The sequence below is a fragment of the Drosophila mojavensis genome, unplaced genomic scaffold (assembly GCF_018153725.1).
Source record: "Drosophila mojavensis isolate 15081-1352.22 unplaced genomic scaffold, ASM1815372v1 contig_80, whole genome shotgun sequence".
Classification (NCBI taxonomy): Eukaryota; Metazoa; Arthropoda; class Insecta; order Diptera; family Drosophilidae; genus Drosophila; species Drosophila mojavensis.
The window spans coordinates 15,145,494-15,170,033 of NW_025318906.1; the positions used below are offsets into that span (position 1 = coordinate 15,145,494).

General features: G+C 36.0%; 7 protein-coding genes across 11 annotated transcripts in view; 6 read left to right on the forward strand and 1 right to left on the reverse strand.

Moving 5' to 3' along the window:
• Window positions 1-8: 8 nt before the first annotated feature.
• LOC6580024 (transcription elongation factor SPT5) lies at window positions 9-4,256 on the forward strand. Its single transcript, XM_002005861.4, has 12 exons — window positions 9-141; window positions 223-627; window positions 697-821; window positions 878-1,015; window positions 1,082-1,532; window positions 1,592-1,829; window positions 1,899-2,071; window positions 2,135-2,388; window positions 2,446-2,641; window positions 2,710-3,025; window positions 3,098-3,505; window positions 3,562-4,256. Exons 2-12 carry the CDS (start codon window positions 232-234, stop codon window positions 4,128-4,130), a joined length of 3,264 nt encoding a protein of 1,087 aa, XP_002005897.1. The 5' UTR covers window positions 9-141; window positions 223-231; the 3' UTR covers window positions 4,131-4,256.
• A 1,237-nt stretch (window positions 4,257-5,493) lies between these two features.
• LOC6580025 (tubulin beta-1 chain) lies at window positions 5,494-9,412 on the forward strand. The gene is made up of 2 exons (XM_002005862.4): window positions 5,494-5,661; window positions 8,008-9,412. The coding sequence occupies exons 1-2, from the start codon at window positions 5,605-5,607 to the stop codon at window positions 9,292-9,294; spliced, it is 1,344 nt and encodes a 447-aa protein (XP_002005898.1). The 5' UTR covers window positions 5,494-5,604; the 3' UTR covers window positions 9,295-9,412.
• A 698-nt stretch (window positions 9,413-10,110) lies between these two features.
• LOC6580026 (elongin-C) lies at window positions 10,111-11,738 on the forward strand. 2 transcript variants are annotated; one of them, XM_002005863.4, is made up of 3 exons: window positions 10,111-10,218; window positions 10,285-10,496; window positions 11,519-11,738. In XM_002005863.4, exons 2-3 carry the CDS (start codon window positions 10,285-10,287, stop codon window positions 11,658-11,660), a joined length of 354 nt encoding a protein of 117 aa, XP_002005899.1. In that variant the 5' UTR covers window positions 10,111-10,218; the 3' UTR covers window positions 11,661-11,738. The 2 variants fall into 2 exon arrangements, with proteins under 2 accessions (XP_002005899.1, XP_015019533.1); XM_015164047.3 differs by having other exon boundaries at window positions 10,119-10,218; window positions 10,269-10,496.
• Window positions 11,739-12,060: 322 nt separating this feature from the next.
• Window positions 12,061-13,658, forward strand: LOC6580027 (ADP-ribosylation factor-like protein 6). The gene is made up of 4 exons (XM_002005864.4): window positions 12,061-12,827; window positions 12,880-13,008; window positions 13,068-13,196; window positions 13,264-13,658. Exons 1-4 carry the CDS (start codon window positions 12,650-12,652, stop codon window positions 13,434-13,436), a joined length of 609 nt encoding a protein of 202 aa, XP_002005900.1. The 5' UTR covers window positions 12,061-12,649; the 3' UTR covers window positions 13,437-13,658.
• A 603-nt stretch (window positions 13,659-14,261) lies between these two features.
• On the reverse strand, window positions 14,262-15,457 carry LOC6580028 (60S ribosomal protein L11). The gene is made up of 4 exons (XM_002005865.4): window positions 15,361-15,457; window positions 15,057-15,188; window positions 14,686-14,983; window positions 14,262-14,461 (listed from the first exon to the last, which is right to left on the reverse strand). Exons 1-4 carry the CDS (start codon window positions 15,364-15,366, stop codon window positions 14,334-14,336), a joined length of 564 nt encoding a protein of 187 aa, XP_002005901.1. The 5' UTR covers window positions 15,367-15,457; the 3' UTR covers window positions 14,262-14,333.
• Window positions 15,458-16,051: 594 nt separating this feature from the next.
• LOC6580033 (serine/threonine-protein kinase MARK2) overlaps window positions 16,052-24,540 on the forward strand; it is a 33,652-nt gene continuing 25,163 nt past the window's right edge. For all 4 annotated transcript variants that reach the window (XM_032730234.2, XM_032730236.2, XM_032730235.2 and 1 more), the window contains exons 1-2: window positions 16,052-16,706; window positions 20,606-21,638. In XM_032730234.2, coding sequence (XP_032586125.1) covers window positions 20,853-21,638 — 786 coding nt within the window. In that variant the 5' untranslated portion in view covers window positions 16,052-16,706; window positions 20,606-20,852. The remainder of the gene's footprint in view (window positions 16,707-20,605; window positions 21,639-24,540) is intronic.
• On the forward strand, window positions 17,699-19,423 carry LOC6580030 (meiotic recombination protein W68). The gene is made up of 2 exons (XM_002005866.4): window positions 17,699-18,470; window positions 18,555-19,423. Exons 1-2 carry the CDS (start codon window positions 18,068-18,070, stop codon window positions 19,181-19,183), a joined length of 1,032 nt encoding a protein of 343 aa, XP_002005902.2. The 5' UTR covers window positions 17,699-18,067; the 3' UTR covers window positions 19,184-19,423.

Sequence of the window (24,540 nt, forward strand, 5' to 3'; positions counted from 1 at the left end):
CTATTTTCAATGTATATTTTCCATCGTCCATAACTAAGCGTCAATTTAATAGCAACCCCATTGCATTCTCTGTAAGAATTATAATTAATAATATATTGTGCAAATGTATGGCTAATATATAGATTGAATATTAAGATATCAGTAAGTATAACTATTAGCAGACTTTTGAATATGTTCATTTTATTGTATTAACATAACGCGTGGTTTTGTACACGTTTACAGAGTGAAAAAATGTCGGACTCCGAAGTCAGCAATATGTCGGATAGTGGATCGGACGATGGATCCATATCTAACAAGTCGCAACAAAGTGTTAGATCCAAATCTGGCCCACGCTCAAGGTCAAGATCGATTTCCAGATCTAGATCCAGATCCCGATCCCGATCCCGATCCTCTCGCTCGCGTTCTCATTCAGCCCATTCGGGCTCCGGATCCGATTCTCCACAGCCCCAAGGAGGACGTGGACATCGCCGCAAAACCGATGATTCCGAAGATGAAGATCAACAAGGAGAAGAGATCGATTCTGAGGAATACGAAGAGGAAGAAAACGAAGATGATCATCCACGAAAGAAAAAGAAAAAGGAGCGCTTTGGTGGCTTTATTATTGACGAAGCTGAAGTAGATGACGAGGTGAAGTATTAATAATAAAACACTGACTGAATTCGTTGATAATTATTAATATCAATTTATAATACTTAGGTTGACGAAGACGATGAATGGGAGGAAGGTGCCAATGAAATTGGCATTGTTGGCAATGAAATTGATGAATTGGGTCCCACGGCCAGAGATATTGAAATCAGGCGGAGAGGCACCAATTTGTGGGAGTAAGTTTCTCTTAGACAACTCAATTATGCACATATTTTAATGCAAATTTCAATAGTACACAAAAAGAGGATGAAATTGAGGAATATCTAAGAAAGAAATATGCCGATGAATCAATGGTTAAACGACATTTTGGCGATGGAGGCGAGGAAATGTCTGATGAGATCACTCAACAAACTCTTTTGCCCGGTATCAAGTAAGTTAATAATTTATAATTATATCTTATTTATGTTGTTTGATACTAAAATCAATTTTTCTCCAGAGATCCTAATTTGTGGATGGTAAAATGTCGCATTGGAGAAGAAAAAGCGACGGCATTGCTCTTAATGAGAAAGTTCTTAACTTATTTGAATACGGATGATCCATTGCAAATCAAATCGATTATAGCACCGGAGGGTGTTAAGGGATATATTTATTTGGAAGCCTATAAGCAAACTCATGTGAAAACAGCCATCGACAATGTGGGCAATCTTCGCATGGGCAAATGGAAACAGGAAATGGTGCCAATTAAGGAGATGACAGATGTCCTTAAAGTAGTTAAAGAGCAAGTGGGACTTAAAGTGAAGCAGTGGGTGCGCTTGAAGCGTGGCTTATACAAGGATGACATTGCCCAAGTGGATTATGTTGATCTGGCTCAAAATCAAGTGCATCTAAAGCTTCTCCCTCGTATCGACTATACCAGATTGCGCGGTGCATTAAGAACGACAGCAACGGTAAATTTTTTAATTGAATTTATATTGTTGTTTATTATTTAATTATTTATTTTCTACAGGAAAGTGACGATGGCAAGCGCAAGAAAAAACGTAGACCACCAGCAAAACCCTTTGATCCGGAGGCTGTCAGGGCTATTGGCGGCGAAGTTCATTCGGATGGTGATTTTCTGCTTTTTGAAGGCAATCGTTATTCGCGCAAGGGTTTTCTTTATAAAAACTTTACTATGTCGGCAATTCTGTCTGAGGGCGTAAAGCCCACACTGGCCGAACTGGAGCGGTTTGAAGAAGCGCCAGAGGGTAAGTGAATATCAAACTATTACATATAAACAATTACATATATAAACTTGTATAATTTACACTTTATAGAAGTTAACTTGGAAATTATGGCAAGCGTTAAAGATGATCCAACTGCTGCTCATTCCTTCTCAATGGGTGATAATGTTGAGGTTTGCGTTGGTGATTTGGAAAACTTGCAGGCAAAGATTGTTGCTATTGATGGCACAATGATTACGGTGATGCCGAAACATCAAGATTTAAAGGTAGTGTATATGGCTAATTAACTTTAGTTTTCTTTCAACTTCAATAAATATTTTTTTCTGTAGGATCCACTTATTTTTAAAGCAAGCGAGTTACGCAAATACTTCAAAACGGGTGATCATGCGAGGGTGTTGGCTGGCCGCTATGAAGGCGAAACTGGTCTCATTATACGCGTTGAGCCTTCGCGAGTTGTGCTTGTCTCGGATTTAACAAACCATGAACTTGAGGTTCTGCCACGTGACTTGCAGCTCTGCTCAGATGTAGCAACCGGAGTTGATTGTCTTGGCCAGTTTCAATGGGGCGATCTAGTGCAGCTTGAGTGAGTTGGTTTTGTTTAATAAGTTTTTTATTTAACCAAGTATAATTAATTCCTCAGCTCACAAAATGTTGGTGTTATAGTGCGCCTAGAGCGAGAGAATTTCCATGTCTTGGGCATGAATGGAAAGTGCATTGAATGCAAGCCAACGGCTTTGCACAAACGCCGTGAAAATCAGAATACTGTCGCCCTGGATGCTGATCAAAATCAGATACGCCGTCGCGATATTGTCAAGGTTATGGAGGGCCCTCATGCCGTAAGCAAATATAAGCCATCTTTTTATCAATTTGACTTATTGATTAATTGACATTTATATTTAAATAGGGTCGCTCCGGAGAAATAAAGCATTTATATCGTAGTTTGGCTTTTCTCCATTGTCGCATGTACACCGAAAACGGAGGTATTTTTGTTTGTAAGACGCGTCACCTGCAACTCGCTGGTGGGAGCAAGTCTAATGTCAGCAATCCTAATACGCTTGGAGGATTGGGATTCATGTCGCCACGAATCCAATCTCCAATGCATCCGTCTGGTGGCCGTGGTGCGCGTGGTGGTTCACGCGGTGGACGAGGCGGATTCCGAGTGACGCGCGATCGAGAGCTTCTGGGAAAAACTATCAAAATTTGTGGTGGACCCTACAAAGGTATGCTTATCGATGGTTACGTAAAATGATGTTATTCGTATAATATATATTTTATATTGTTTGTTAATTCAGGTGCGGTTGGCATTGTTAAAGATGCAACTGAAAGCACAGCTCGTGTCGAGTTGCACACGTCATGCCAGACAATTTCAGTGGATCGCAATCACATTGTTATTGTTGGAGAGCCTGGCAAAGAAGGCAGCGTATCCACCTATGGTCGCACACCGGCCCGTACACCCGGCTACGGAGCACAAACGCCCAGCTACACTGCTGCTGGCTCTAAGACTCCCTTGGTTGGCAGTCAGACACCCAATTGGGATACAGATACTCGTACACCTTACGGTACGATGACGCCGTCTCATGATGGCAGCATGACACCACGTCATGGCGCATGGGATCCTACAGCAAATACGACACCAGCTCGTAACACAGACTTTGATTATTCGTTGGAGGAGCCAAGTCCAAGCCCAGGCTATAATCCAAGTACTATACTAAGAATATATTTGTGTACTATAAATACTAATCACTTATACTCTTAGGCACTCCGGGATATCAAATGTCCTCACAATTCGCTCCACAAACGCCTGGAACTCTTTATGGCTCGGATAGAAGTTATAGTCCGTTTAATCCGAGTCCCAGTCCAGCACCGTCGCCATATCCAGTTGGTTATATGAATACGCCATCGCCATCGACATATTCACCGAACACTCCCGGTGGTGTGCCACAATCTCCTTACAATCCACAAACGCCTGGAGCTAGCCTTGACTCGACGATGGGCGACTGGTGCACAACTGATATTGAGGTACGGATTCATACGCACGATGACACCGATCTCGTTGGCCAAACTGGAATTATTCGCACAGTATCGAATGGAGTCTGCTCTGTATTTCTTCGTCAAGAAGATCGTAGCGTGTCCATTGTTAGCGAGCACTTGGCACCTGTACCGCCCAATAGCGGCGATGAATTCAAGGTCATTTACGGAGAAGAAAGAGAATCTGTTGGCAAAGTATTGTCCAAACAGGAGGGTGATGTGCTCGTCTGTAAGATAAACGACGAAGTGAAAATGTTACCTGTTAATCATTTATGCAAGATGAAGTCCATTGATTAGATAACGAAATATTAACATGATTTGACGTGACAAAAGATAATCCCGTTCTTTTGTATAATAATTGACATATATATGTATATGTAATAAAATTAGTTTGCTGTCAACCGTTCTGAATATACCTACAAATGAACAAAAAAAAAAAAACACTAATTTTTTATATTCTATATAATTGATTTCATAAACTTATCTACAGATCTAGCTAAGACCCTGGTTATACGCCTACTGTTAGTCAAGCAAAGTCAAAAGTGATATCATCCACATTCATTCAGCTAGATTCATGAAGTATTGTCATAATACTGTTGATCTCTTTGACAAGTGACTCTTTTTCGAGGTCAAAGAAAATCTGAGTGTATACTGTATAATTCAGAAGGGGAAAATATCCTCCTCCATATCAAAATCAATTTATCTATTTTATAGCCGTAAAAAATATTTCGTTTATATATTTATATATATAATGAATTTTTGGTAGCCTACATATGTAGTAGAATGGTAAATCTTTTTTATACCCAAAAGAGGAAAATTGAGGTCAAAATTGGTATGAAACGCTCTTATAAAGGTGTGTAATAGGGCGTTGCCTGTAATTTATAAAAGCTTGGTTGGTAAAGGGGGCCAGTTTTTTTACACTTTTTTTTTATTACTAAGCTATAACCAGGTGGTTCGTTTAAGTCACATTAAATGCTGCTTAGCTATATATACCGATCTACGTCTCCCATTTCTCTCTCTGTTGCTCTCCTTGGCAAATACCGCTCCGAACATCTGGTGAAATATTTAAATAAAGTCCCAAAAAAGTACCGAATAAAAAATTCATAATTTATCGATTTTCCAACCACACATAATAAAATCATTCTAATAATAAGAAACTCAGCAAGAATTTATTTGGGGTCCTACAGGGGTTATTCTAGTCAAAATAGAAAAGTAAATACATATGTATATACATACATTTGTTTCCTTCGTGACTTCGCGTTATTTCTAGAAGCTGAGGAACATTGGTTTTATTTTTACCTCTCAAAGAAGAGAATATGAGAGAGTAATCAAGAGGAAATGCGAAAGAGCGCAGGAGAGAAAAGACAGAGTTATAGAATTTTAGTTTGAGAACAGTTTTAAATTTGATTCATGCTCTTTTTTAATATTTCAGAGTATATTCATAGATTTTAATAAATAAGATCGATGTGCAGGATTTAATATACACTTATTATTAATGTACAAATATATATACATATTGTTCGCTATGTCCATTTATGACGTATTTGTGTGCGCAAAGTGTAACCTTTAATCTCTTATATTCAAAAGCGGTGGTATTATTTGTTTGCATAGTCTGGTCACACTTGCCATCAACGTTATATTATACCGGCGATTTCGCCGAAGAACTCAGACAGTATTCGTCAAGTGAAGCGGGCAGAAGTGTGTTTGTGAATACAAAGCAGGAAATATTTTTTAAGTTAAAAGTCTACAATTTTATATACACAAAAAGAAAATGAGGGAAATTGTACACATCCAAGCTGGTCAGTGCGGTAACCAAATCGGTGCCAAGGTATGTACTAAACACTTAAGAAGAATTTCCTTAATTGAGTTTAAAATAAGAATGAAGTACAGTTACCAGTAAACATGGCGTCATTTTTGCGCTGCCATGTGGCAAAAATTATTGAGGCCACCGGCATCGGCGCATAAGTTTGTATAGCATATAATTATTTATGCATGTATATACGAAAAAATAATTTCATTCATATGAATACCTAGCATATAACGATAATAAACAGGCTCATGCAGTTTTTTCTTTATTCATGTGTATGTACACAGTTGTACATATAGAATTTAGGTTTAGATCTATTAATTTTAGGGCGTGTCTTCATGTTATTAACTTTTATCGATTAAACTGATATTTTTACATTTAGTACACATATTTATATATAGACATGTACATATTTTCATGTACACATATTTATATATGAGTAAATGACTCATTTTCTTCATAGCTCTAGTTTTTTTTTCTTTCAATGAGAAAGTCGCTTTAGATGGTATGGCACCATACATACATACAAACATATGCAACTAAGAAAAAGTATATGCTTGTATAAGTATGTATGTTTGTAATTGGTGAAAGGTATGTTTTTTAGCCGATCAATCAAAATGTTTCTTGACTGGGCTAGTTTAACATATAATATTCATGTTGTTCGAGTCTTTTCTGCTCATATGGCTTTGCCTTCTGGAGTTTGGTGAAGAGAAAATATGACGTCATTTTACCTAAAATGGCTGAACCGGTTGCCGACCGGTTCGCAATGACACAAAGTAAATACATACACGTATACATGATTGTATATCCACATACGTTCACATCTGTGTAGCGGCATGTACATACAATATATCCATATGTATGCATTGAATGTATATATACATACATATATAAAAGAAGTTTTAGTTATTTCATGCGGTCATTCGATAAAAAAAAAATTGTACTTTATCAAAGTTATTTCATTGCAAATATTATTATACAAACAGATAAGTAAATAATAATTGTATACACAAATAATTATTTGCATTGCTTGTTTGTTTGCTTTTTAAGAACAAGTAGCATTCCTCAATCCCGTAATCGTACAGTAATTATTATTATTACACACATACCATAAAGCGTCGATGTGCTCTAATACATGTATATATATGCATTCATATGCATTTACATATTTGTATATATATATATATATATCTACTTACATATGACACACCCAAAGGCAGTGTTGCCAGTTTTCATGCACATGCGTATAAGCTCTTTTGCCGGCAAACCCATTGCGAGCTGGCTTCGTCATCGACGTCCTTTCGGAGAATCAATACAGCCATTGTTGTCCTCGTAATACATAGAAAACTACCCCCTTTTTGCAGCAGCTGCAACAATTTTATATTTTCCTACGATATTTACCTTCGATATGCATGAGAAGTAGTTATATTTGTTTTTGTTGTAGGCGCAGACACAATTAAGATACAGTTGTTTGTTTGAGGGTAATTTTGGTCATCATAGCAACTGTATTTATTTATTCCCTTAATTTTACTTCCTTTTTTTTGAGGTGAGGTATTTTTTATTGTTTACGACAAATAAACAAGCAAAAAGTTTGGCTTGGAAATGACGTAATATGATGAAAAAGTACATTTCTAACGCCATATGGCGTTCCAGACGAACTAAATTGATGCACTATACGGAGCTTGGCCTCGGCTTACGCCAGTCAACCGACTTTTCTGCTCTCTTGTGTGGGCTGGGTTGGTGTTGTTGCCGGCGATGATGTAAGCTTGCGCGCATACACGTACTTATGTATGTATGTAAATGTATATGATTAAGCGAGAGATTGTCGCTTAAATTTGAGGTAGGCGCATGTCTGCTGACTGCGACTGCGACTCTGACTATTGCTCGCTTGTGCGTGGGGACGGCGAAGCACAGCCCACATACATATACGGGAAAAGCCAAAGCCAAAGACTGTTAAGGTGGACAGCTGGTGTTATGATCAACCCACACACACAAGCAGCGACAATGACGATGACGATGTTTCCGTTGTTGTCGGTTTAAGCCCACCATAAGTCTGATAAAATATTTATTTATTGACTTTGTGTCTAAATACAGCTTTCTATTATTAGTGCCCCTTTAATGGATACAAAGTTCAACGAACATCTGTTCGGAAAGAATGAAATAGCAAAGAGTTTGAGAACAATTATTTGAAATTGATTTAGTTATTTTAAAAGGGCTGGTACTAATTGAAATAAATCATATTAATTAAACAATTATTTGAAATAGATTTATTTTCTATAAAAGAAGGCTTAGTAGATATAAAATAAAAAAGTGAATTAATTTTTTGAAATTTTAAAATTAAATGAACGTCTTTTACTTTCATTTTAGTTCTGGGAAATCATTTCCGATGAGCACGGCATTGATGCTACCGGCGCTTACCATGGCGACAGCGACCTACAATTAGAACGTATCAATGTATACTACAATGAGGCGTCCGGAGGCAAATATGTGCCTCGCGCTGTGCTCGTCGATTTGGAGCCTGGCACCATGGACTCCGTGCGATCGGGTCCCTTCGGCCAGATCTTCAGACCCGACAACTTTGTGTTCGGTCAATCTGGTGCCGGCAACAACTGGGCCAAGGGTCATTACACAGAAGGCGCTGAGCTCGTCGATTCAGTGCTCGATGTTGTGCGTAAAGAGGCTGAATCGTGCGATTGCCTGCAAGGCTTCCAACTTACACACTCGCTTGGAGGCGGCACCGGTTCCGGCATGGGTACCCTGCTGATCTCCAAGATCCGTGAGGAATATCCCGATAGAATCATGAACACATACTCAGTGGTGCCCTCGCCAAAGGTATCGGACACCGTTGTTGAGCCCTACAATGCTACCCTGTCGGTGCACCAGTTGGTCGAGAACACAGATGAGACCTACTGCATCGATAACGAGGCGCTCTATGACATCTGCTTCCGTACCCTCAAGCTGACAACCCCAACTTATGGTGACTTGAACCATCTCGTCTCGTTGACAATGTCTGGCGTAACAACTTGCCTCCGCTTCCCTGGCCAACTGAATGCTGATCTCCGCAAACTGGCAGTTAATATGGTTCCATTCCCACGTCTGCATTTCTTCATGCCTGGCTTTGCACCCCTGACATCTCGAGGCTCCCAGCAATACAGGGCGCTGACAGTGCCTGAGCTGACGCAACAGATGTTCGATGCTAAGAACATGATGGCTGCCTGCGATCCTCGTCATGGCCGCTATCTGACCGTCGCTGCCATCTTCCGTGGACGCATGTCCATGAAGGAGGTTGACGAGCAGATGCTGAACATCCAGAACAAGAACAGCTCATACTTTGTTGAATGGATCCCCAACAATGTGAAGACCGCTGTTTGTGACATCCCGCCCCGTGGTCTGAAAATGTCTGCTACTTTCATTGGAAACTCGACTGCCATCCAGGAGCTGTTCAAGCGTATCTCTGAGCAATTCACCGCTATGTTCCGTCGCAAGGCTTTCTTGCATTGGTACACTGGCGAGGGTATGGATGAGATGGAGTTCACCGAGGCTGAGAGCAACATGAACGACTTGGTCTCTGAATATCAGCAATACCAGGAGGCTACCGCCGATGAGGATGCTGAATTCGAAGAAGAACAAGAGGCTGAGGTGGATGAGAACTAAATTCTCGAAAGTTGCGTCAAGTAAAATGAGAACAAAAATTAAGTTTGCAGTGATTGTTCTTTTAACGTAACCAATAAAGTCGAAACGATTTCTTCTTACAAAAAAATATAAAAGAAAATCTTGTTTAATTTTTTAAAATAATTCGCATTTATTTTTGTTTGCTACATTTGATTATACAGCGTGAAAACTTATCGGCAACACGTTTATCTATTTAGTCAGCTGCACTCACAGCCATCAAGAAGTTTATTAAATGCTCTGTAGCTCGAACTATATTTTATAATAGAAGGAAACAGATTAACTATTTGTGGGCTTATCTAATATACTAACATTACAGAAAGTAGGAGCAATGAGAAGAAACATCGATAATTTGAAATTAGCATTGGTTTGCGCATGACAGAGGGCATTTAAAAGGTAAAATCCATTGTGCAGTATATTATGCTGTGATACGTAGAATAGCTACTATTTCAACTACTATACTATTTAGTTAAAGATGTTTCTTTAGAAAATAATTATAATTCATCATGTAGAAAAAATTGTTTAAGACGGCATGATGTTACTATTAGCGGCATTTTCCCCACCCAAACAGCTGCTTGTCGGTATTTTATAGGGATGGGCCACACATAAACGATTGCTAAATAAAAATGTATCGAATAAAACTATCGAAAATACATTCAATTCCGTAATTGATACAAACATTCATGCTTTTTATACTTCTGACTGAAGTAAATAATTAATTTACACAAAAAAATAAATAAATAAATAACATTCATATAAAGAAGTAAAATCAATATACATTACTAACCTTAGTACTTCCAGTTTTGCATGATGGTATGAAGAAATTTGAAATTAAGTATTTTAGCCATTATACAGCACTGAATTGTATATGTACGATTTTGAGTGTTGTCAGAGACTGAGTTTTGGCAAGTAAGACAGAAAATAAATAAAATAGTTTATATTGCGAAAAAAAAGTATAGTAAGTAAATTTTTTAGATGATAGCAATGGACGAGCAGCGCGGCGATAAAGTCTATGGCGGTTGCGAGGGGCCAGACGCCATGTACGTCAAACTGATTTCGTCAGATGGACACGAATTTATTGTAAAACGGGAACATGCTCTCACCTCTGGCACAATTAAGGCAATGTTATCTGGCCCAGGACAATTCGCGGAAAACGAGGCTAACGAAGTGCACTTTCGGGAGATTCCGTAAGTCCCATTTTGCGATGCCAACGAAGTGCGCTTAGTACTTTCCTTTAAATCAAATGTGTGCTAATGACCGGTCAAGGGAGTGCCAATATTTTTCCATGTACATACATACATGCACACACCAACGAGCATACATATATTTGACCCATGAACACATACGTACGTACGGGTTAAATTGCATACAAATAAACATATGTATGTATGTGTGTAATACATGTGTGTGTGTGTATTTAGCTCATTGAAGGGTTAAATTTTTGTAATATTCGTGCGGCTAGAAAAATAATGCTTCTTTAGTAATACAATTAGTAGTATTATCACTTTATATATAGAATTAGTATATGTATATATACCAGACATAAATAGAATTAATATACATCACATGCACATTAGAAATTGACAAATACAATGATTTAGAAAAGTGTTTATTAAATATAATATATGAAGCTAAGTTAATTTTTTTCAATTAAGAGCTACAAATAGAACTTTTTATTTAATATTCTAAGAATTTTTAATTGCTCGATATTTTCCCTATATTATATTATTGTTGATCGTCATAAATATTTATTTATTTTTTTAAGTTTATGTCAACTATTATTTTATATGATTTCCGTTCCACAGAGAGAGAAGAGAGTGTAGAAGCTTATGATATTTTTAGCATCTTTATACTCTTCCCTGTCTATGGAACTGAAAGAGAGAATCATAGATAATAGCTTGAAAAATTCAGAGAATTTGCTAGATTAGTCTTATTAGTTCATTGTTAAGTCAGATTGATATTCGCGGTATTTATAAAGAATATATCAGCTTTGCAGATCTAACATAGTCGATTAACTGCTCTTTGCTAATAAGAATAATTTAAATAAATATTAAGAACGTTAATACTCGGTTAGTTATATTTTCAACATTAATATTGCAAGGAAGGCTTATTGCTTGCATATAATTTGATTTCTAGCTTGTGCTAGTCTTTAATAAAATATTACAAAATTGATTGATATTTAATAAATACCTTTTCATTTCTTTTGCAGATCGCATGTCTTACAGAAGGTGTGCATGTACTTCACATATAAAGTTCGATACACCAATAGTTCAACCGAAATACCAGAATTTCCGATTGCACCAGAAATTGCCTTAGAACTTTTAATGGCAGCTAATTTTCTAGATTGCTAAGTTATTGGTTAACTTAATAATGTTAAATAACAAATTTTCAAAATGAATAAAAATGTAATATGGTTTGCTGTAATTGTATATACAAATGTAGTTTTATTTATGTTACTGTTAATTCTTAAATAGATGCAATTGATACCGAGGCGAATGTAAGTAAGGTTGCATCTGGTAGAAATACTGGAAACCAATTCATCCCAAAAGCATTAAAGTTACAAATGTTTACGAGTATCTAAACGACATTTTACAACCTGTTGTGTAAATGAGCTAATGAAACGCTACTATTAACCTTGATTGAAGGCGCTATCAATACGAAAGGCAAATACAAGGTCATGCACGTTGCTTTTACAGCGGGACGTCACCTTATCGAAAATAAAAGGACACGCGCGCATTAATCTTTATTGCAGCCATAATATTTAAACATATATAGATAAATATACCCATAGTGAAAAGAAAATGTGTATAAAATATAGACGAATTTAGCCTTAACAATAGATTCAATTAAACAGCATGTTTTTAATTTTTGTTATTCTTATAAGAATTCTAACCAAACCAGCGTATTTCTAAGTTGCTAACGTAGTGAACACCGGCTTTATGACGCTACAAGTTCGTTTTTTCGTAGACAGTCAAAGTAACGGCACTGTTATTGAGCAGTGCTGTGAAATATCTTTCACACCTTAGTGCTTGAACTTAAATTTGACGGAGTTGCTGAGGGCGGAAAGTGTAGCAAAGCTATGACGTCACACGCACATCTATTTATAAATACTCTATACGACGGAGCTGCTCTTGGAACGACTGACAGTGATTTAACAGTGAACTTACAGTTACTTTTAACAGCGGCCTTCATCACTTTTGAAGGACAAAGCGCGCCACAATAAATCGATGTCTAGCGAACGTTTCCATAGTTACCAACTGACACATCGACAGGGCCAAACATAGTAAAACTATTTTTTATTTTCATTTTTGAGTTCTTTAAGTTTACATAGAGTCGCAATATGGGCATGCTGCACAATTTGACGGGCTTGATCAAAGTCAAAAAGGACAAAATGACGATCCTTGTCCTGGGCCTAAATAACAGTGGCAAATCGACGATAATTAACCATTTCAAGAAGTCAAACGAACAGTCTGCTATCATGGTGCCAACAGTGGGGTTTCTCATTGAGCAATTTTACAGTAAGTTTCGTTATACAAAATATATCATCATTTAATAATTCTCATTTTGCAGACATGGGCGTTTGCATAAAGGCTATTGATATGTCTGGAGCTACACGTTATAGAAATTTATGGGAGCACCAGTTTAAAAATTGTCAGGGAATTATCTACGTAATCGATTCAAGCGATAGAATGAGATTCGGTATGTCTTCAACAATAAAAATATATAGATATATAATTTTAAATTATATTCCTTTTTAGTGGTTGTCAAAGATGAATTGGATCTGGTACTGCAGCATCCCGATCTGCGTAATCGAATATTACCCATACTATTCTATGGAAACAAATCGGATCTAGAGGATTCACTATCTAATGTAAAAATTGCAGCAGGTAACTAAAGTTATATAAATATAAATTAATAATGATTTATATACTCCTGGATTGTAATCTCTATAAGCTTTGGGTTTGGAAAACATCAAGGACAAACCTTGGCACATCTGCTCCAGCAACGCCATTTCCGGGGAAGGTCTAGACGAGGGCATACAATGGCTGGTTCAACAAATCCGTTTCGCATTATTAAGCAACAGAAAGGGTAGTAAAATGAAGATGGTCTCCAAAGACATTAAGTAATCTCGTATTGCTTCATTTCGAATTTCTTTTTTTTTTTTCTGCCTAATAATGTAGTTGTACTTTAGGACTCTAGTTAATAAGTAGTGTAGTATATGAATGAACGTTTATATGTGTATATAAATAATAACTATCAGAAATTTTGTGTCATTAACTTTGAAATCTGATGAAATGCAATAAAAATAACTTCGTTTGGTAAGCCAAAGAGATATGGACGTTATGTAACTGAAAATATCTTTAAATACTGAATACTAATGTCTAATAGAGATAACATTAACCCAGTTCTAAATATTATTGAAATTAGTAGACATTTTTGAACAGCTTTAGATATTAGAGTCCGTTAATGATAAGATTTTGTTTATGCATTCAAAGATATAGTAAACTTTTAATACGATAAGAATCTGTTCTGCCAATATATTGAAAGTCGAAGAAAAAGGTTAATTTTGGATAAATTCTATACCAGCTTTATAATGTAGTAATCCAATAGCATAAAATAGTAAAACTTACCAGCCAACCTACCTCAACTTTGAGCCACGTTTCAGTTAAAAGATTTCTGAATCCGATTAAAACCATAAGAATTTTTATACTAAACGTTTTCTATATCCGATATATCCATAGAAACTAAAAAATGTTATTGGAGTACCAAGAGATTTACGAAAAGCAAGGATATTTAGAAATACTCAATATACTGGTTCCTCATAATAGACATAAGTCTACCTTTCACATGTCTAATCCAACTTGTCCAATTGCCTCCTCTTACATCTATCATAACCAAGTTCAAACCAATTAGAAATAAAATATTGTCTCGCGCAGGCAAAGACTTTAAAGTTAAGAAATTTCTCCGATGACGGGTTTATTACAGAATTCATCTTCATCTTAAAACATAGTCGCGAAATGTGTTTATTTCTTGCTATTCAGGATGATACCATCATACTTCTGTTGGAACCACTTCATGGCATCCTCTTTTGTCAGACGATGTTGGAAACCGACGGTGCCAGCTTTGCGCTTTCTGTGAGCCACGTTGTAACCTAAAAAATATAAAAATAAAATAATTAACAAGACCATTCACAATAGTTGCGCGGAGTAATTATTTTTGTTGCAATTGTACCGTTTGAGTTTGTATTAAAACAAATCCATTTAAGCACACTTTCATTAATATGCGCACAGTTACTGAGCATCAATTTCGTATTGGAAATGGACACCTAATTATGTGCAGCATCCACTTGGATTCTGATTGGCATGTAATTCTTACCTGGACGTCCCAACACAACGTAGAAGTCCAAGCCATAGATACCGATTGAGGGATCGTACTTGATGCCCAAATCAATATGTTCTTGAATACCAAAGCCAAAGTTGCCAGTGGCCGAGAAGTTATCGCGTCTCAACTCGTACTCGCGCACTTTCAGGCCACGCTCCAAGATTTCCTCGGCCTTAGCGCCGCGCACTGTGCAATGCACTGCGATCTTTTCATTACGACGAATACCGAAAGAGCGCACTGTGTAGCGGGCCTTCGAGAACACTGGCTGTTGTCCCGTCAGCTGCTCCAAAACCTAACAATGAAATTTTGAGACATTTAGGTTTGTTTGTTCGGCATATTTACTGTTGTATTTTTAGGATTCTTACCTTGGCGGCACGGGTAAGCCTATCACCGGATTCACCTACGCAGATGTTGAGGCACAGCTTCCTGATGTGCAGATCGCGCATAGGATTTTTCGCGGGATCGCGCTTGATTTTAGGTTCCTTCTTAGCAACAGCCTGAAAGAGGTTTATTTTGATTTATCAATATATGGTTTAAACGCAAAATAATATTGCAATCAACACATCGAATCGAATAACTTCAAGTCTACATTCATAGTTTACAATAATATTGCACGATTAATGTAGATGTTTAATAATTTACACTTGACAAGAATTTCAGAATACCTACCGCCATTATGGTATGTAGGAAAGAAAGGAAAAAGGCGTGTTACAGTTCAGTGTCAGCCTACGCCAGCGATACGTGCTATCGATTTGTAGTCGATAGTCGCGGAAACATTAATAGAGGTATTCCCCAAATAAATGATGTATTATAAATATATAATGTTAACATGTCTTAAATTGAATATGGAAAAGAACTAGAGTCATAGTCATTTGTACATATGGAAAATTTGTTCGAGAATCGGCACTATTTGATAGCAAAAAATATCAGTGCTATTCGCATTATATTAATTCGATATTAACATTTAGCTATGTGAGTAAAGATGATTTTTTTTTTTTTTTGGTTAAGTTTAATTAATATTTTAACTATTTGCTTTATAATAACAAATATTTAATCTGAGCAATTCATTTATTGAATATAAATTTCTAACGAGTGCGGACACTGGCTGTTAATCGTTTAAATAATTGTTATACGACAGCGATAATACATTGGTAGTTAAGAAATGATAACGATATAGCAACACCAATAACAATTTGTACCGACTAAAAAGGTTGTATCGATAATTGCCTGTAGCTTTGTTGTTGTTTATTGGTATAATTATTTTAATTGTAGTTAATCGATTAAGTTTGTTATTAAAATACCGATGTATCGATCGACTATTAGCAACTCTACAATATGGCTGCCTGATTTTAATGTGATTTTTTTGGACGACGTATGCTGCTGCTTTGCCATAGTGTATGTGGTTGAAAAGATTATAACTGTAATCTGCTAAGTGCAACAAATATATAACTTATTCAATTGTTGCAACGTTCGATAATAAAACTATAACTGACTTAACTCATATAGCGCTATATCAAGTTACTTAGATTGTCTTCTATCGCTGAATTGATTTTACGACAATGTAGCTTTTTAAATACAAACAGTATATTTAGACGAAAAAGTCATTGTGAGCCAAATTAGATTGTAAAAAACGCGATAATTTAGTTCCATAACTTGAAAAACGGTTTTTATCAAAAAAAGAAACGAAAAGAAAAAATCTTATTGAGAAATACATATATTGCTGCTGTGAGAGTGAGCGAGTGAGAAAGATACATACATATGTATGTATGTATGCATTTGCATTTCGTTGTGTAGTGTCGTCGACTGGCTGCTCGGTAAAAGTCGGTCTTTCTTTTCCACTACCACTTTGCGTTTGAAAATTCGAAAGAAAAAGAAAAAAAAATTAAGTAATAATGTGTGTTATATGAATGAAATAAGGCATATGGCAATGGAACGCGTCTAACTTTCAAAACTCTCATGCCAATATATTGCAAATCTATGACCTAATATTGTTTATTCAGGAATTATTTTTATTGGTAAGTAACATGGTGAATTCTCTCGTATATTGGGCTAAGCGCTATGGGCGAACCACAGAGCAAGAGCAAGAAGAAGAGCAGCAAATCAATATTTTAGGGGGCTGCCATTTCGTTGTTTGCGCTGTGTTTCGCTAGTTTTTCTCTTCCATTCGCTGCCGCTGCGCCGCTGTCGCTGTCGTCTACCTTCGCTTTAGCCCCACGCCCTGTCAGCCCCCGTGGCACAAGAAAATAAACTCTGCGTGCTTTGTAATAACGAGTACAATTTTCTGGGCATATAAAGAAAAAAAAAATGATGAAAAAGCCTGAATAAAGAAATTGACAAAAGTAATGTGTGTACATCGGTTTTAATGTAACTGTGTGCGTGTGCGAATGTGTGTGTCTGTGTTAACTGAAATGTACATAAATTATTCCCTTTTCGGAAGTATTTGTATTAAAATTTAATAGTTTTCATATACGGAAAAAATAGGCGAAAGAATTGCCCAGACCTAAGTCAATTTCAATACAAAATACTATACATGTTTATATATATACATTGCCTATATATATTTATATAAGTATATATATAACATTCTTATTCCGTATGTATATATAATATGATATATATATTTAGTTTAGTTGCAGGAAAAATAGCCAAATAATAAAAGGGTGTGTGACGCAAATATATTTTGTATATATCTTTATATGTACATACATATTTGTATGTATGTGTGTGAATTTATCTACTGCTTCAACTAATTTTCAGACTCTTTGTTTGAGTTATGTTTATTTTGAATAAAAAAGAAACACATTTTAAATATTATAGCACGCACTTAGGTGCTAAACGAAACAGTTTCATACAATGATTGATAATTAACAACATACGAAATATAGCAAATGAAAAACTCGTATCAACAGATATATAGTAATACACTAATAATTATAACAAACAAATGTATAATAATTATATAAAAAAAAAACTCAGAGATAAAAGAAAATTATAATGATAAATTACGAAATATAACAAATACAAATTATTGTATCAACAGATATATAATATATATAAATTAATAAACATAACAGATGAAATACTCGTGTCAACAATTTTATACAAATTAAAATCACTAAATTGAATTGCTTATAAGTTTTTCAAAGTTTGTCAACAAAGTCTTCAGCTGTTGCTGCTGTAAATTGTTTAATGAGATAAAAGTACTCACATTGATGACTGTTGTTGATTGCTCATTTAATTGTTAATTAAACAAAAACTCATTTAACCGTTAGTCGTCAAAGATCCATTTAAATTGTCATTGAATTTTTCGCCCCCAATCTTGGTCCATTAATATTTTCATTATCCTCTTCCTATGCTATAACTTCTATACCAGAAGATGTCTTCAGATAATAGTGATATATTGCTTACTGTAGAGCAGATTGTATTGGATTTGATAACGAGCTTGATGTCCTGTAAGAAAGTAACGTTAGAAATACCAAATAACTGTCGTGATTGGTATACGACAGACAATTACGATATAGTTGGCAAATGTCGTAAGGTCGTATACAGTGTCAAACGTAGTCGTCATCGCTTTTGCCTGATTGTCTATCTCCTTGCGGAGATTCATCAATTGCATTTGACCGGAGGTAGTTGCACGATACGGGGTCTGTATTATCGGAACACTCAGGTGGTTCGGTCCCAGTCCTACATTGATGCCGCTAAAATGGATGTTTGCCGTATGCTAAACACGGCACCTGTTAATCTGGGCATTTTGTCAGCGTCGAAGGGACTAATTACAGGTGTGAAGTATTGTAAAATATTGATATCTTCTATTTTGTATTTTGTCGAAAAATGTAACTAATAGGCATTTCTCTTAATTGTAGGAGACATAAAGCTGCTCATGAACAACGGCGATGTATTGGATTGCAATGTATATTGCGGAGCTATAACATTGCCAACGGATTTCGAAAATGTGGAACGAATCGTGACAAATGCCGAAATGGTTTTGATCGTTGAAAAAGAGTCAGTTTTTGAGAGCTTGCTGGCTTGTAATGCCTTGAGCACGTTTGGCTTACGTTTCATATTGTTAACGGGCAAGGGGTATCCGGATTGCACTACACGCCGTATTGTATACCGACTGACCGTCGAATGCAATTTACCGGCATATATTCTAGTGGATGCTGATCCGTTTGGCATTGAAATAATGCTCGTTTACCAGCTCGGCTCGCAGGCCATGAATTTCTCGGCCAAGAGTTTGGCCACACCAACGCTCCGTTGGATTGGCCTGCATCCATCCGAAATCGATAGCATTTCCAATCGCTCGGTTCCTCTCACTCAGCACGACAATAAGAAGATTGTTGATATTCTGTCGCGCAGTAATCTTAGTTTAGGTGTCAGGCAGGAGCTGTGCAGGTTGCAGCAAGTCCAGCTGAAAGCTGAAATCGAGAGTGTTATTGATTTTCTAAGTCCCTACTATATACCCACTAAAATCAATAGAAATTTGTTTATATGATATTGATACGAATACATTAACAACTATTAATGTATAATGTAAATAACCTATAGATAGGTCTTGACATACGTCAAACAGTGATTTTTTGAACTATCACATAAAATTGCTTTGTTTGCATACAGAATTATAATAGATATTTTTTAGTCAAATTTTGTTAATACTATCTTGTACAATTTTGAGCCTTGTTATATCCATATTGTTTTTTACTTAAGCAAGTTCCATAAACCCAAAACTATATATTTTTATGTTTATTAAAATAATACGAATTTACATAGTTAAAGCAAATAATTTGTTTATGTTTTGGAACATATTTATGTTAATATTTTGTATTATTTTGATTTTCATTTTTGTAAAGAATTGATTTTACAATTCCTCATAGTTTGCCAGAATGTTTTGAATACTTATAAATAAATATTATATATATCTATAATTAACCTTATAAACCTTCATGATTTATTCAACTAAGATGTGCGTTAAGCGTACAAAAATCAATATGTCTAACAGTTTTATAGCTTCCAATGTATTTTTAGCTTAATTTGTTAAATTTCTGTTTTCGGACATGTGCACCTGCGCCGCTCCTTACTAAATAACCTAATACCACGACATTTGATTTCCGTCTCTTGTTGATTGAACATAAATTGTCATCTGTCAGGACAAAATTCGGCGTGACCTAGTAGACCGTAGGGTTAAAAGGCCGCTGAGCGTTAATATTGTATCCCATGAACTTGATGGAAACTTTGCTATAAAAATATTAAAAGATTTATTATTTTTTTTAAATATTTTGTACCTTGTATTCACGCCCTCTGATTTTTGGGAAAACACAAAGCTTGACCTAATTTGAATTTGTTTTTGTATTGATAAGAACATTTTGATTATAAATATTTTTATTTTTCATAAAGCAAACGAAAATATTTGTATTTTCCATATATTGCAAAGATAAGCCAAGCATGTCTGGGATATAATGAATTCTCTGGTTGCCCTGTGGCATTCTATTGGAAGAAATATATAAAACTTTTATATTTCGAATAAAATAAATTAAGGTTTTGTATAAGAGAAAAGACAGAAAAGGAATATAGTTTTTTTTATCTTTTGTTTTTGTTAATAATGGGAAGCTTTTCGATAACTTTTCTACTATTTATTTTTGAATTTCTGCTATAAATTAATGAACACATAGTTGTTTTATAGCAAGCAAACTTTGGCTTACATTTCGAAGAACAAAATTCTTTCGCCTTTTCTACGGATTGTTGAGAATGTCCTTAAATATATAAAATTTATAAAATTTCTTAACTATTAAAATTTTGTAAAGGTGTTGTATTGTTTGTGCTTAAATATTAGCATATTATATAATAATAATATTATTTTTAAATTAATTTAATAACTGAATAAAAAAATAAAACTAATTTCCTTTCTTGTCCATTTCAGATGAAAAGCGGCTGCGGAGTTATTAGGAAGTAAATTAAAATTTAATATATTAAGGAAACAAGAACGGCAAGTACTTTGACAGGAGGCGCAGGAGTTGGAAGCGATCCACTGGAGGAATAGAGATTAGTTGGCCTCTGTTCTATTGCAGAATATTGCGTCAAATAGTAATAGAGAGAAATAGAGAGAGGGACCGAGAGAGAGAGAGAGAGAGAGAGATAAATATAGAGAAGAGATTTGGCTAGAAAATATGTCTACAGCAATGCGAACAACTTTGCAACCAGTTCCTGAAGCCCTGCCCGCAGAGAATGTCTCAAATGGGACGGCGACTGCGACGGCTGCAACGCCAACGTCGACGTCGACGGCATCAAATGCCACAACGACAGCCGCTGCTAGCACAACAACGTATACAACAAACACAATCAGTAGCTCGGCGCATTCTGTAAAGGATCAGCAGCAGCAGCAGCAGCATGACTCAGCCAATGCCAACATTGTCTCACTGCCACAACCACCAACACCAGCAACACCAGCCGCAACAGCAACATCAACAACAACAACAACAGCAGCAGCAACCACAGCGGCGGCGGCGGCGGCGGCGTCAGCAACAACAGCTGGAAATACGACAATGTTGCCAATCTCGTCCTCGAATTCAGCCAGCAGTAGCAATAATACAACCACAAGCACACCTGTGGCAGCAGCAGCAGCAACAGTAACAAATGCCGCACCACCAACGACAGCAAACACAAACCACGCGTCGCACCACCAGCACAGCCATCAGCATCATCATCATGTCGCCAACAATATGGCCACAGACGGTGGACGACTATCGAGCAATAATGCCAGCACAGTCAACAGTGGTCCACCACCACCATCATCATCAGCGATCAATCACCATCATCATCATCCACCGGGCGGTGGTGTCGGCGGCGTTGGGGGCGGTGTGGGTGGTGTCGGCGCCAGTTCCGTCAACAAGAACGTTCTCAGCACACACTCGGCCCATGCATCTGCCATCAAACAGCGAACATCATCAGCTAAGGTGAGTCGCAAATCTAATCAAACTTCAATCAATGTATATCTCCATGTCTCAATGCTGGCACTGTAACTACGTCCCCCGGTTAAGTTAAGATCATACCTCAAACATACATATACATATATATATACTATATAGATTATAGAATCGCTTATTGTCCCATGTCCTTTATTACTGATTGTCCAAATATATCCATATATCTATATAAATATATTCATAATCTGTATTCTTTCTATTGTAACTATTGTATAAACATGATCATTGTGTTGCCATTACTGAAAACTTGTTTCACATCAAAATGTTCCAAATTAATTGCAATAATTAAAAAAAAAAACAACTTTTTAATCGGTGGCTGAGGGATTTTTTTTTCTATATATGTATGTTGATCGAATCTGAAGAGAATGAAGATTTACTTATAAATATACAATTTATAATATTAGATATTTATATAGAAGTCAACATGACTTAAAGTGGGTGAAATGATGTTTTGGAGCCCTGCTAACGGCATTTAAATAGTCTGAAACTCTCGGCGAATTTCTCGTGCACTTAAGATTAGATTAATGAGATACAGTTTGCGAATGAATATAAATAAATCAATATGCGAATATATGAGAAAGCTTCAATGCTTTTTGTACGTCAATCTGACACTAGTTATAAAGTTTGATTGGAAAGACCCAATCGGACACCCACTTCAAATTTCAGTGATTTGTTTTAATATGAGAGTAGCATTTTAAAACAATTTCCAACAACACGCCTGCTATAGACGTGGCTATTTACAGATAATATATGTATATATGTACATGATGTGTAATCTGACAAAGTTATATAAGAACATATAATATTTATCTTAAGTATCTCCCAGTGACATATCCATATAATCAGAGCTGTAGGAATGGGAAATGCATTGGATATAAGACAGATTGACTTTGATATGAAATATGAAATGGAATATTCAGAAAAATAAAAATGATGTACGTATGTTTGTACATATGTATATTTTCATCATAGGTTTTCTTGAAAACATTTTAGATCAATTCGCACAATTAGCATTTAGTAGTTGTTATGAATGAAACTTGCATAAGATAATATTTTTGTATATATTAATAGCTACTATTTGCCTTCTTTTTAATGGGCATCAACCAGTCGTATATTATAGTGCCACAATGTTTATATACTTGTAATTTCTCAAATAGTCTCTTGATGTGTGTGGGCGGGCGCGAGTAACTATCATATAAAAATACAAGTGCAAGTGTAATCGGCTGAAAATGAGTGTGAATGGCAGAATCAAAAAGAACACCAATTTAAAATTATCGTTACTTTTCTCCATTCTCACTCGTTTCTTGCTGATTGATGGATCATAAAAGCCTTCAGCTCGGATCTTTTGCTACATACTTAGTTGAAAACTGCTTTGCCTCTGCACGTCAGTTAATTTTGCTTTTGATAGTCAAAGCTCTCTCGCTCTCTTTCTCACGCCGACTCTCTCTCGCCGAAAAAGCTTTACGTATTTCTTGAGCGTGAATGTGTCTGTATATCTTCGATTGTTTGCGTGAGGTACGTCACATGAATAACCACATACATACATAAATGCGTATATGCAGTGTCTGCATACATCCGTATGCATGTGTATGTGCGTATATATACGCACATATGAATGTATATGTTAGTATTTTTGTTTTTGTTTTGAATCATACTCAGTTTTGAGTGACGCCAAAGATCATGTATGTAAATACATACATGCATAAATGTATATTCATATACATATGTACATCACACTTTATGTACGAATCAAACTATATTATTGGGTGTGTCATTCTTAGCTCTGTTGCTTTCAAGATTAAACTATGCCCGTTCCACAGTGTTCAGTACGAGCTGAAAAATTAAACAAGAAAAAAAAAATTGCCTGAGCGAAGCGCGCGCTAGAACTTATCCAATATACAATGCCGCTCGACCCAGCCAATGGTCGAAAGCTTGTTTTAGTATTAAGTTCCACTTCATTCGTGTGGTCACCGTCGCGTTCGCCGTTGTCGCCGTTGTCGCTGTTATTGTTCATTGCTCGCCAACGGTACTGTTGTTATCGACAAACAATAGTTGTTAGCAATGCACATTTATTCGATTATTTTTACTTCAGTGTCATTGCTGCTTTCACTAAGCGCTGCTTAAATTCTAATAAGAAAAACAAAAAGTAAAAAGTGTGAATTCTTCAACAATTAGATTTGGATTAATTCAAGTGCAAGAACGTGCTGATAAGAGTCATATATTTATTAGGCTCACAATTTATAATTGCCGAATGAAAATTTTAAATAATTAATTACATACATATGTATGTAGAAATGTATGCCTCTACATGTGTATGTGTTTTACTCATCTATATGCATATACATACATATATAAATATGTACATTGTTGAGTAATTTGTGTTAAATACGTATTTGTTTTGGCTTGATTGTCATTGTACTCTAGTCTCAGCAGCTGAATCAGAAGCAGAAGCTCTCAGCTCGCATCCGACTAAGCCAAATCAATTGCGAATGATAAGTTAATTTAATTATACGCTGCTTACATATGCACATGAGTATATACACGCATATAAATATATATATATATATATATATATACAAACAAAAAGAAATATAGTGTGCTGCAATACAAACAGTAAAACAAAAAAAAAAGAAAAGAACCGATAAAAATAAAGAAAATCATCACAAATTCCTACACACACAGTACACAGACAATGTATATGTGTGTGCGTAACTTTGACTTTGCATGTGTGTGAATGAGACGCAAGCAGCAAGTGAAGCTTTAATACAATACAAACGAGCTAACCAGAAGAATAGCAACAGCAGCAACAATATCAGAGTGATTAAGTAAATGAGCGAAATAAGAGTGAAAAGGCAAAGTAGAATACTAAGAG

What these genes read in the sequence shown, in the direction of transcription:
- LOC6580024 (XM_002005861.4), top strand. Translation starts at nt 232, where the DNA reads ATGTCGGACTCCGAAGTCAGCAATATGTCGGATAGTGGATCGGACGAT. An exon ending in GTTTGAAGAAGCGCCAGAGG is followed by an intron (nt 1,830 to 1,898) that starts GTAAGTGAATAT and finishes TACACTTTATAG; the next exon opens with AAGTTAACTTGGAAATTATG. An exon ending in CGAAACATCAAGATTTAAAG is followed by an intron (nt 2,072 to 2,134) that starts GTAGTGTATATG and finishes TTTTTTCTGTAG; the next exon opens with GATCCACTTATTTTTAAAGC.
- LOC6580025 (XM_002005862.4), top strand. Translation starts at nt 5,605, where the DNA reads ATGAGGGAAATTGTACACATCCAAGCTGGTCAGTGCGGTAACCAAATC. An exon ending in GTAACCAAATCGGTGCCAAG is followed by an intron (nt 5,662 to 8,007) that starts GTATGTACTAAA and finishes CTTTCATTTTAG; the next exon opens with TTCTGGGAAATCATTTCCGA.
- LOC6580026 (XM_002005863.4), top strand. Translation starts at nt 10,285, where the DNA reads ATGATAGCAATGGACGAGCAGCGCGGCGATAAAGTCTATGGCGGTTGC. An exon ending in GTGCACTTTCGGGAGATTCC is followed by an intron (nt 10,497 to 11,518) that starts GTAAGTCCCATT and finishes TTTCTTTTGCAG; the next exon opens with ATCGCATGTCTTACAGAAGG.
- LOC6580027 (XM_002005864.4), top strand. Translation starts at nt 12,650, where the DNA reads ATGGGCATGCTGCACAATTTGACGGGCTTGATCAAAGTCAAAAAGGAC. An exon ending in TCTCATTGAGCAATTTTACA is followed by an intron (nt 12,828 to 12,879) that starts GTAAGTTTCGTT and finishes CTCATTTTGCAG; the next exon opens with ACATGGGCGTTTGCATAAAG. An exon ending in AAGCGATAGAATGAGATTCG is followed by an intron (nt 13,009 to 13,067) that starts GTATGTCTTCAA and finishes ATTCCTTTTTAG; the next exon opens with TGGTTGTCAAAGATGAATTG.
- LOC6580028 (XM_002005865.4), bottom strand. An exon ending in GGCTTACCCGTGCCGCCAAG is followed by an intron (nt 14,984 to 15,056) that starts GTAAGAATCCTA and finishes TTTCATTGTTAG; the next exon opens with GTTTTGGAGCAGCTGACGGG. An exon ending in CGTTGTGTTGGGACGTCCAG is followed by an intron (nt 14,462 to 14,685) that starts GTAAGAATTACA and finishes TATATTTTTTAG; the next exon opens with GTTACAACGTGGCTCACAGA.
- LOC6580030 (XM_002005866.4), top strand. Translation starts at nt 18,068, where the DNA reads ATGTCTTCAGATAATAGTGATATATTGCTTACTGTAGAGCAGATTGTA. An exon ending in GTCGAAGGGACTAATTACAG is followed by an intron (nt 18,471 to 18,554) that starts GTGTGAAGTATT and finishes TCTTAATTGTAG; the next exon opens with GAGACATAAAGCTGCTCATG.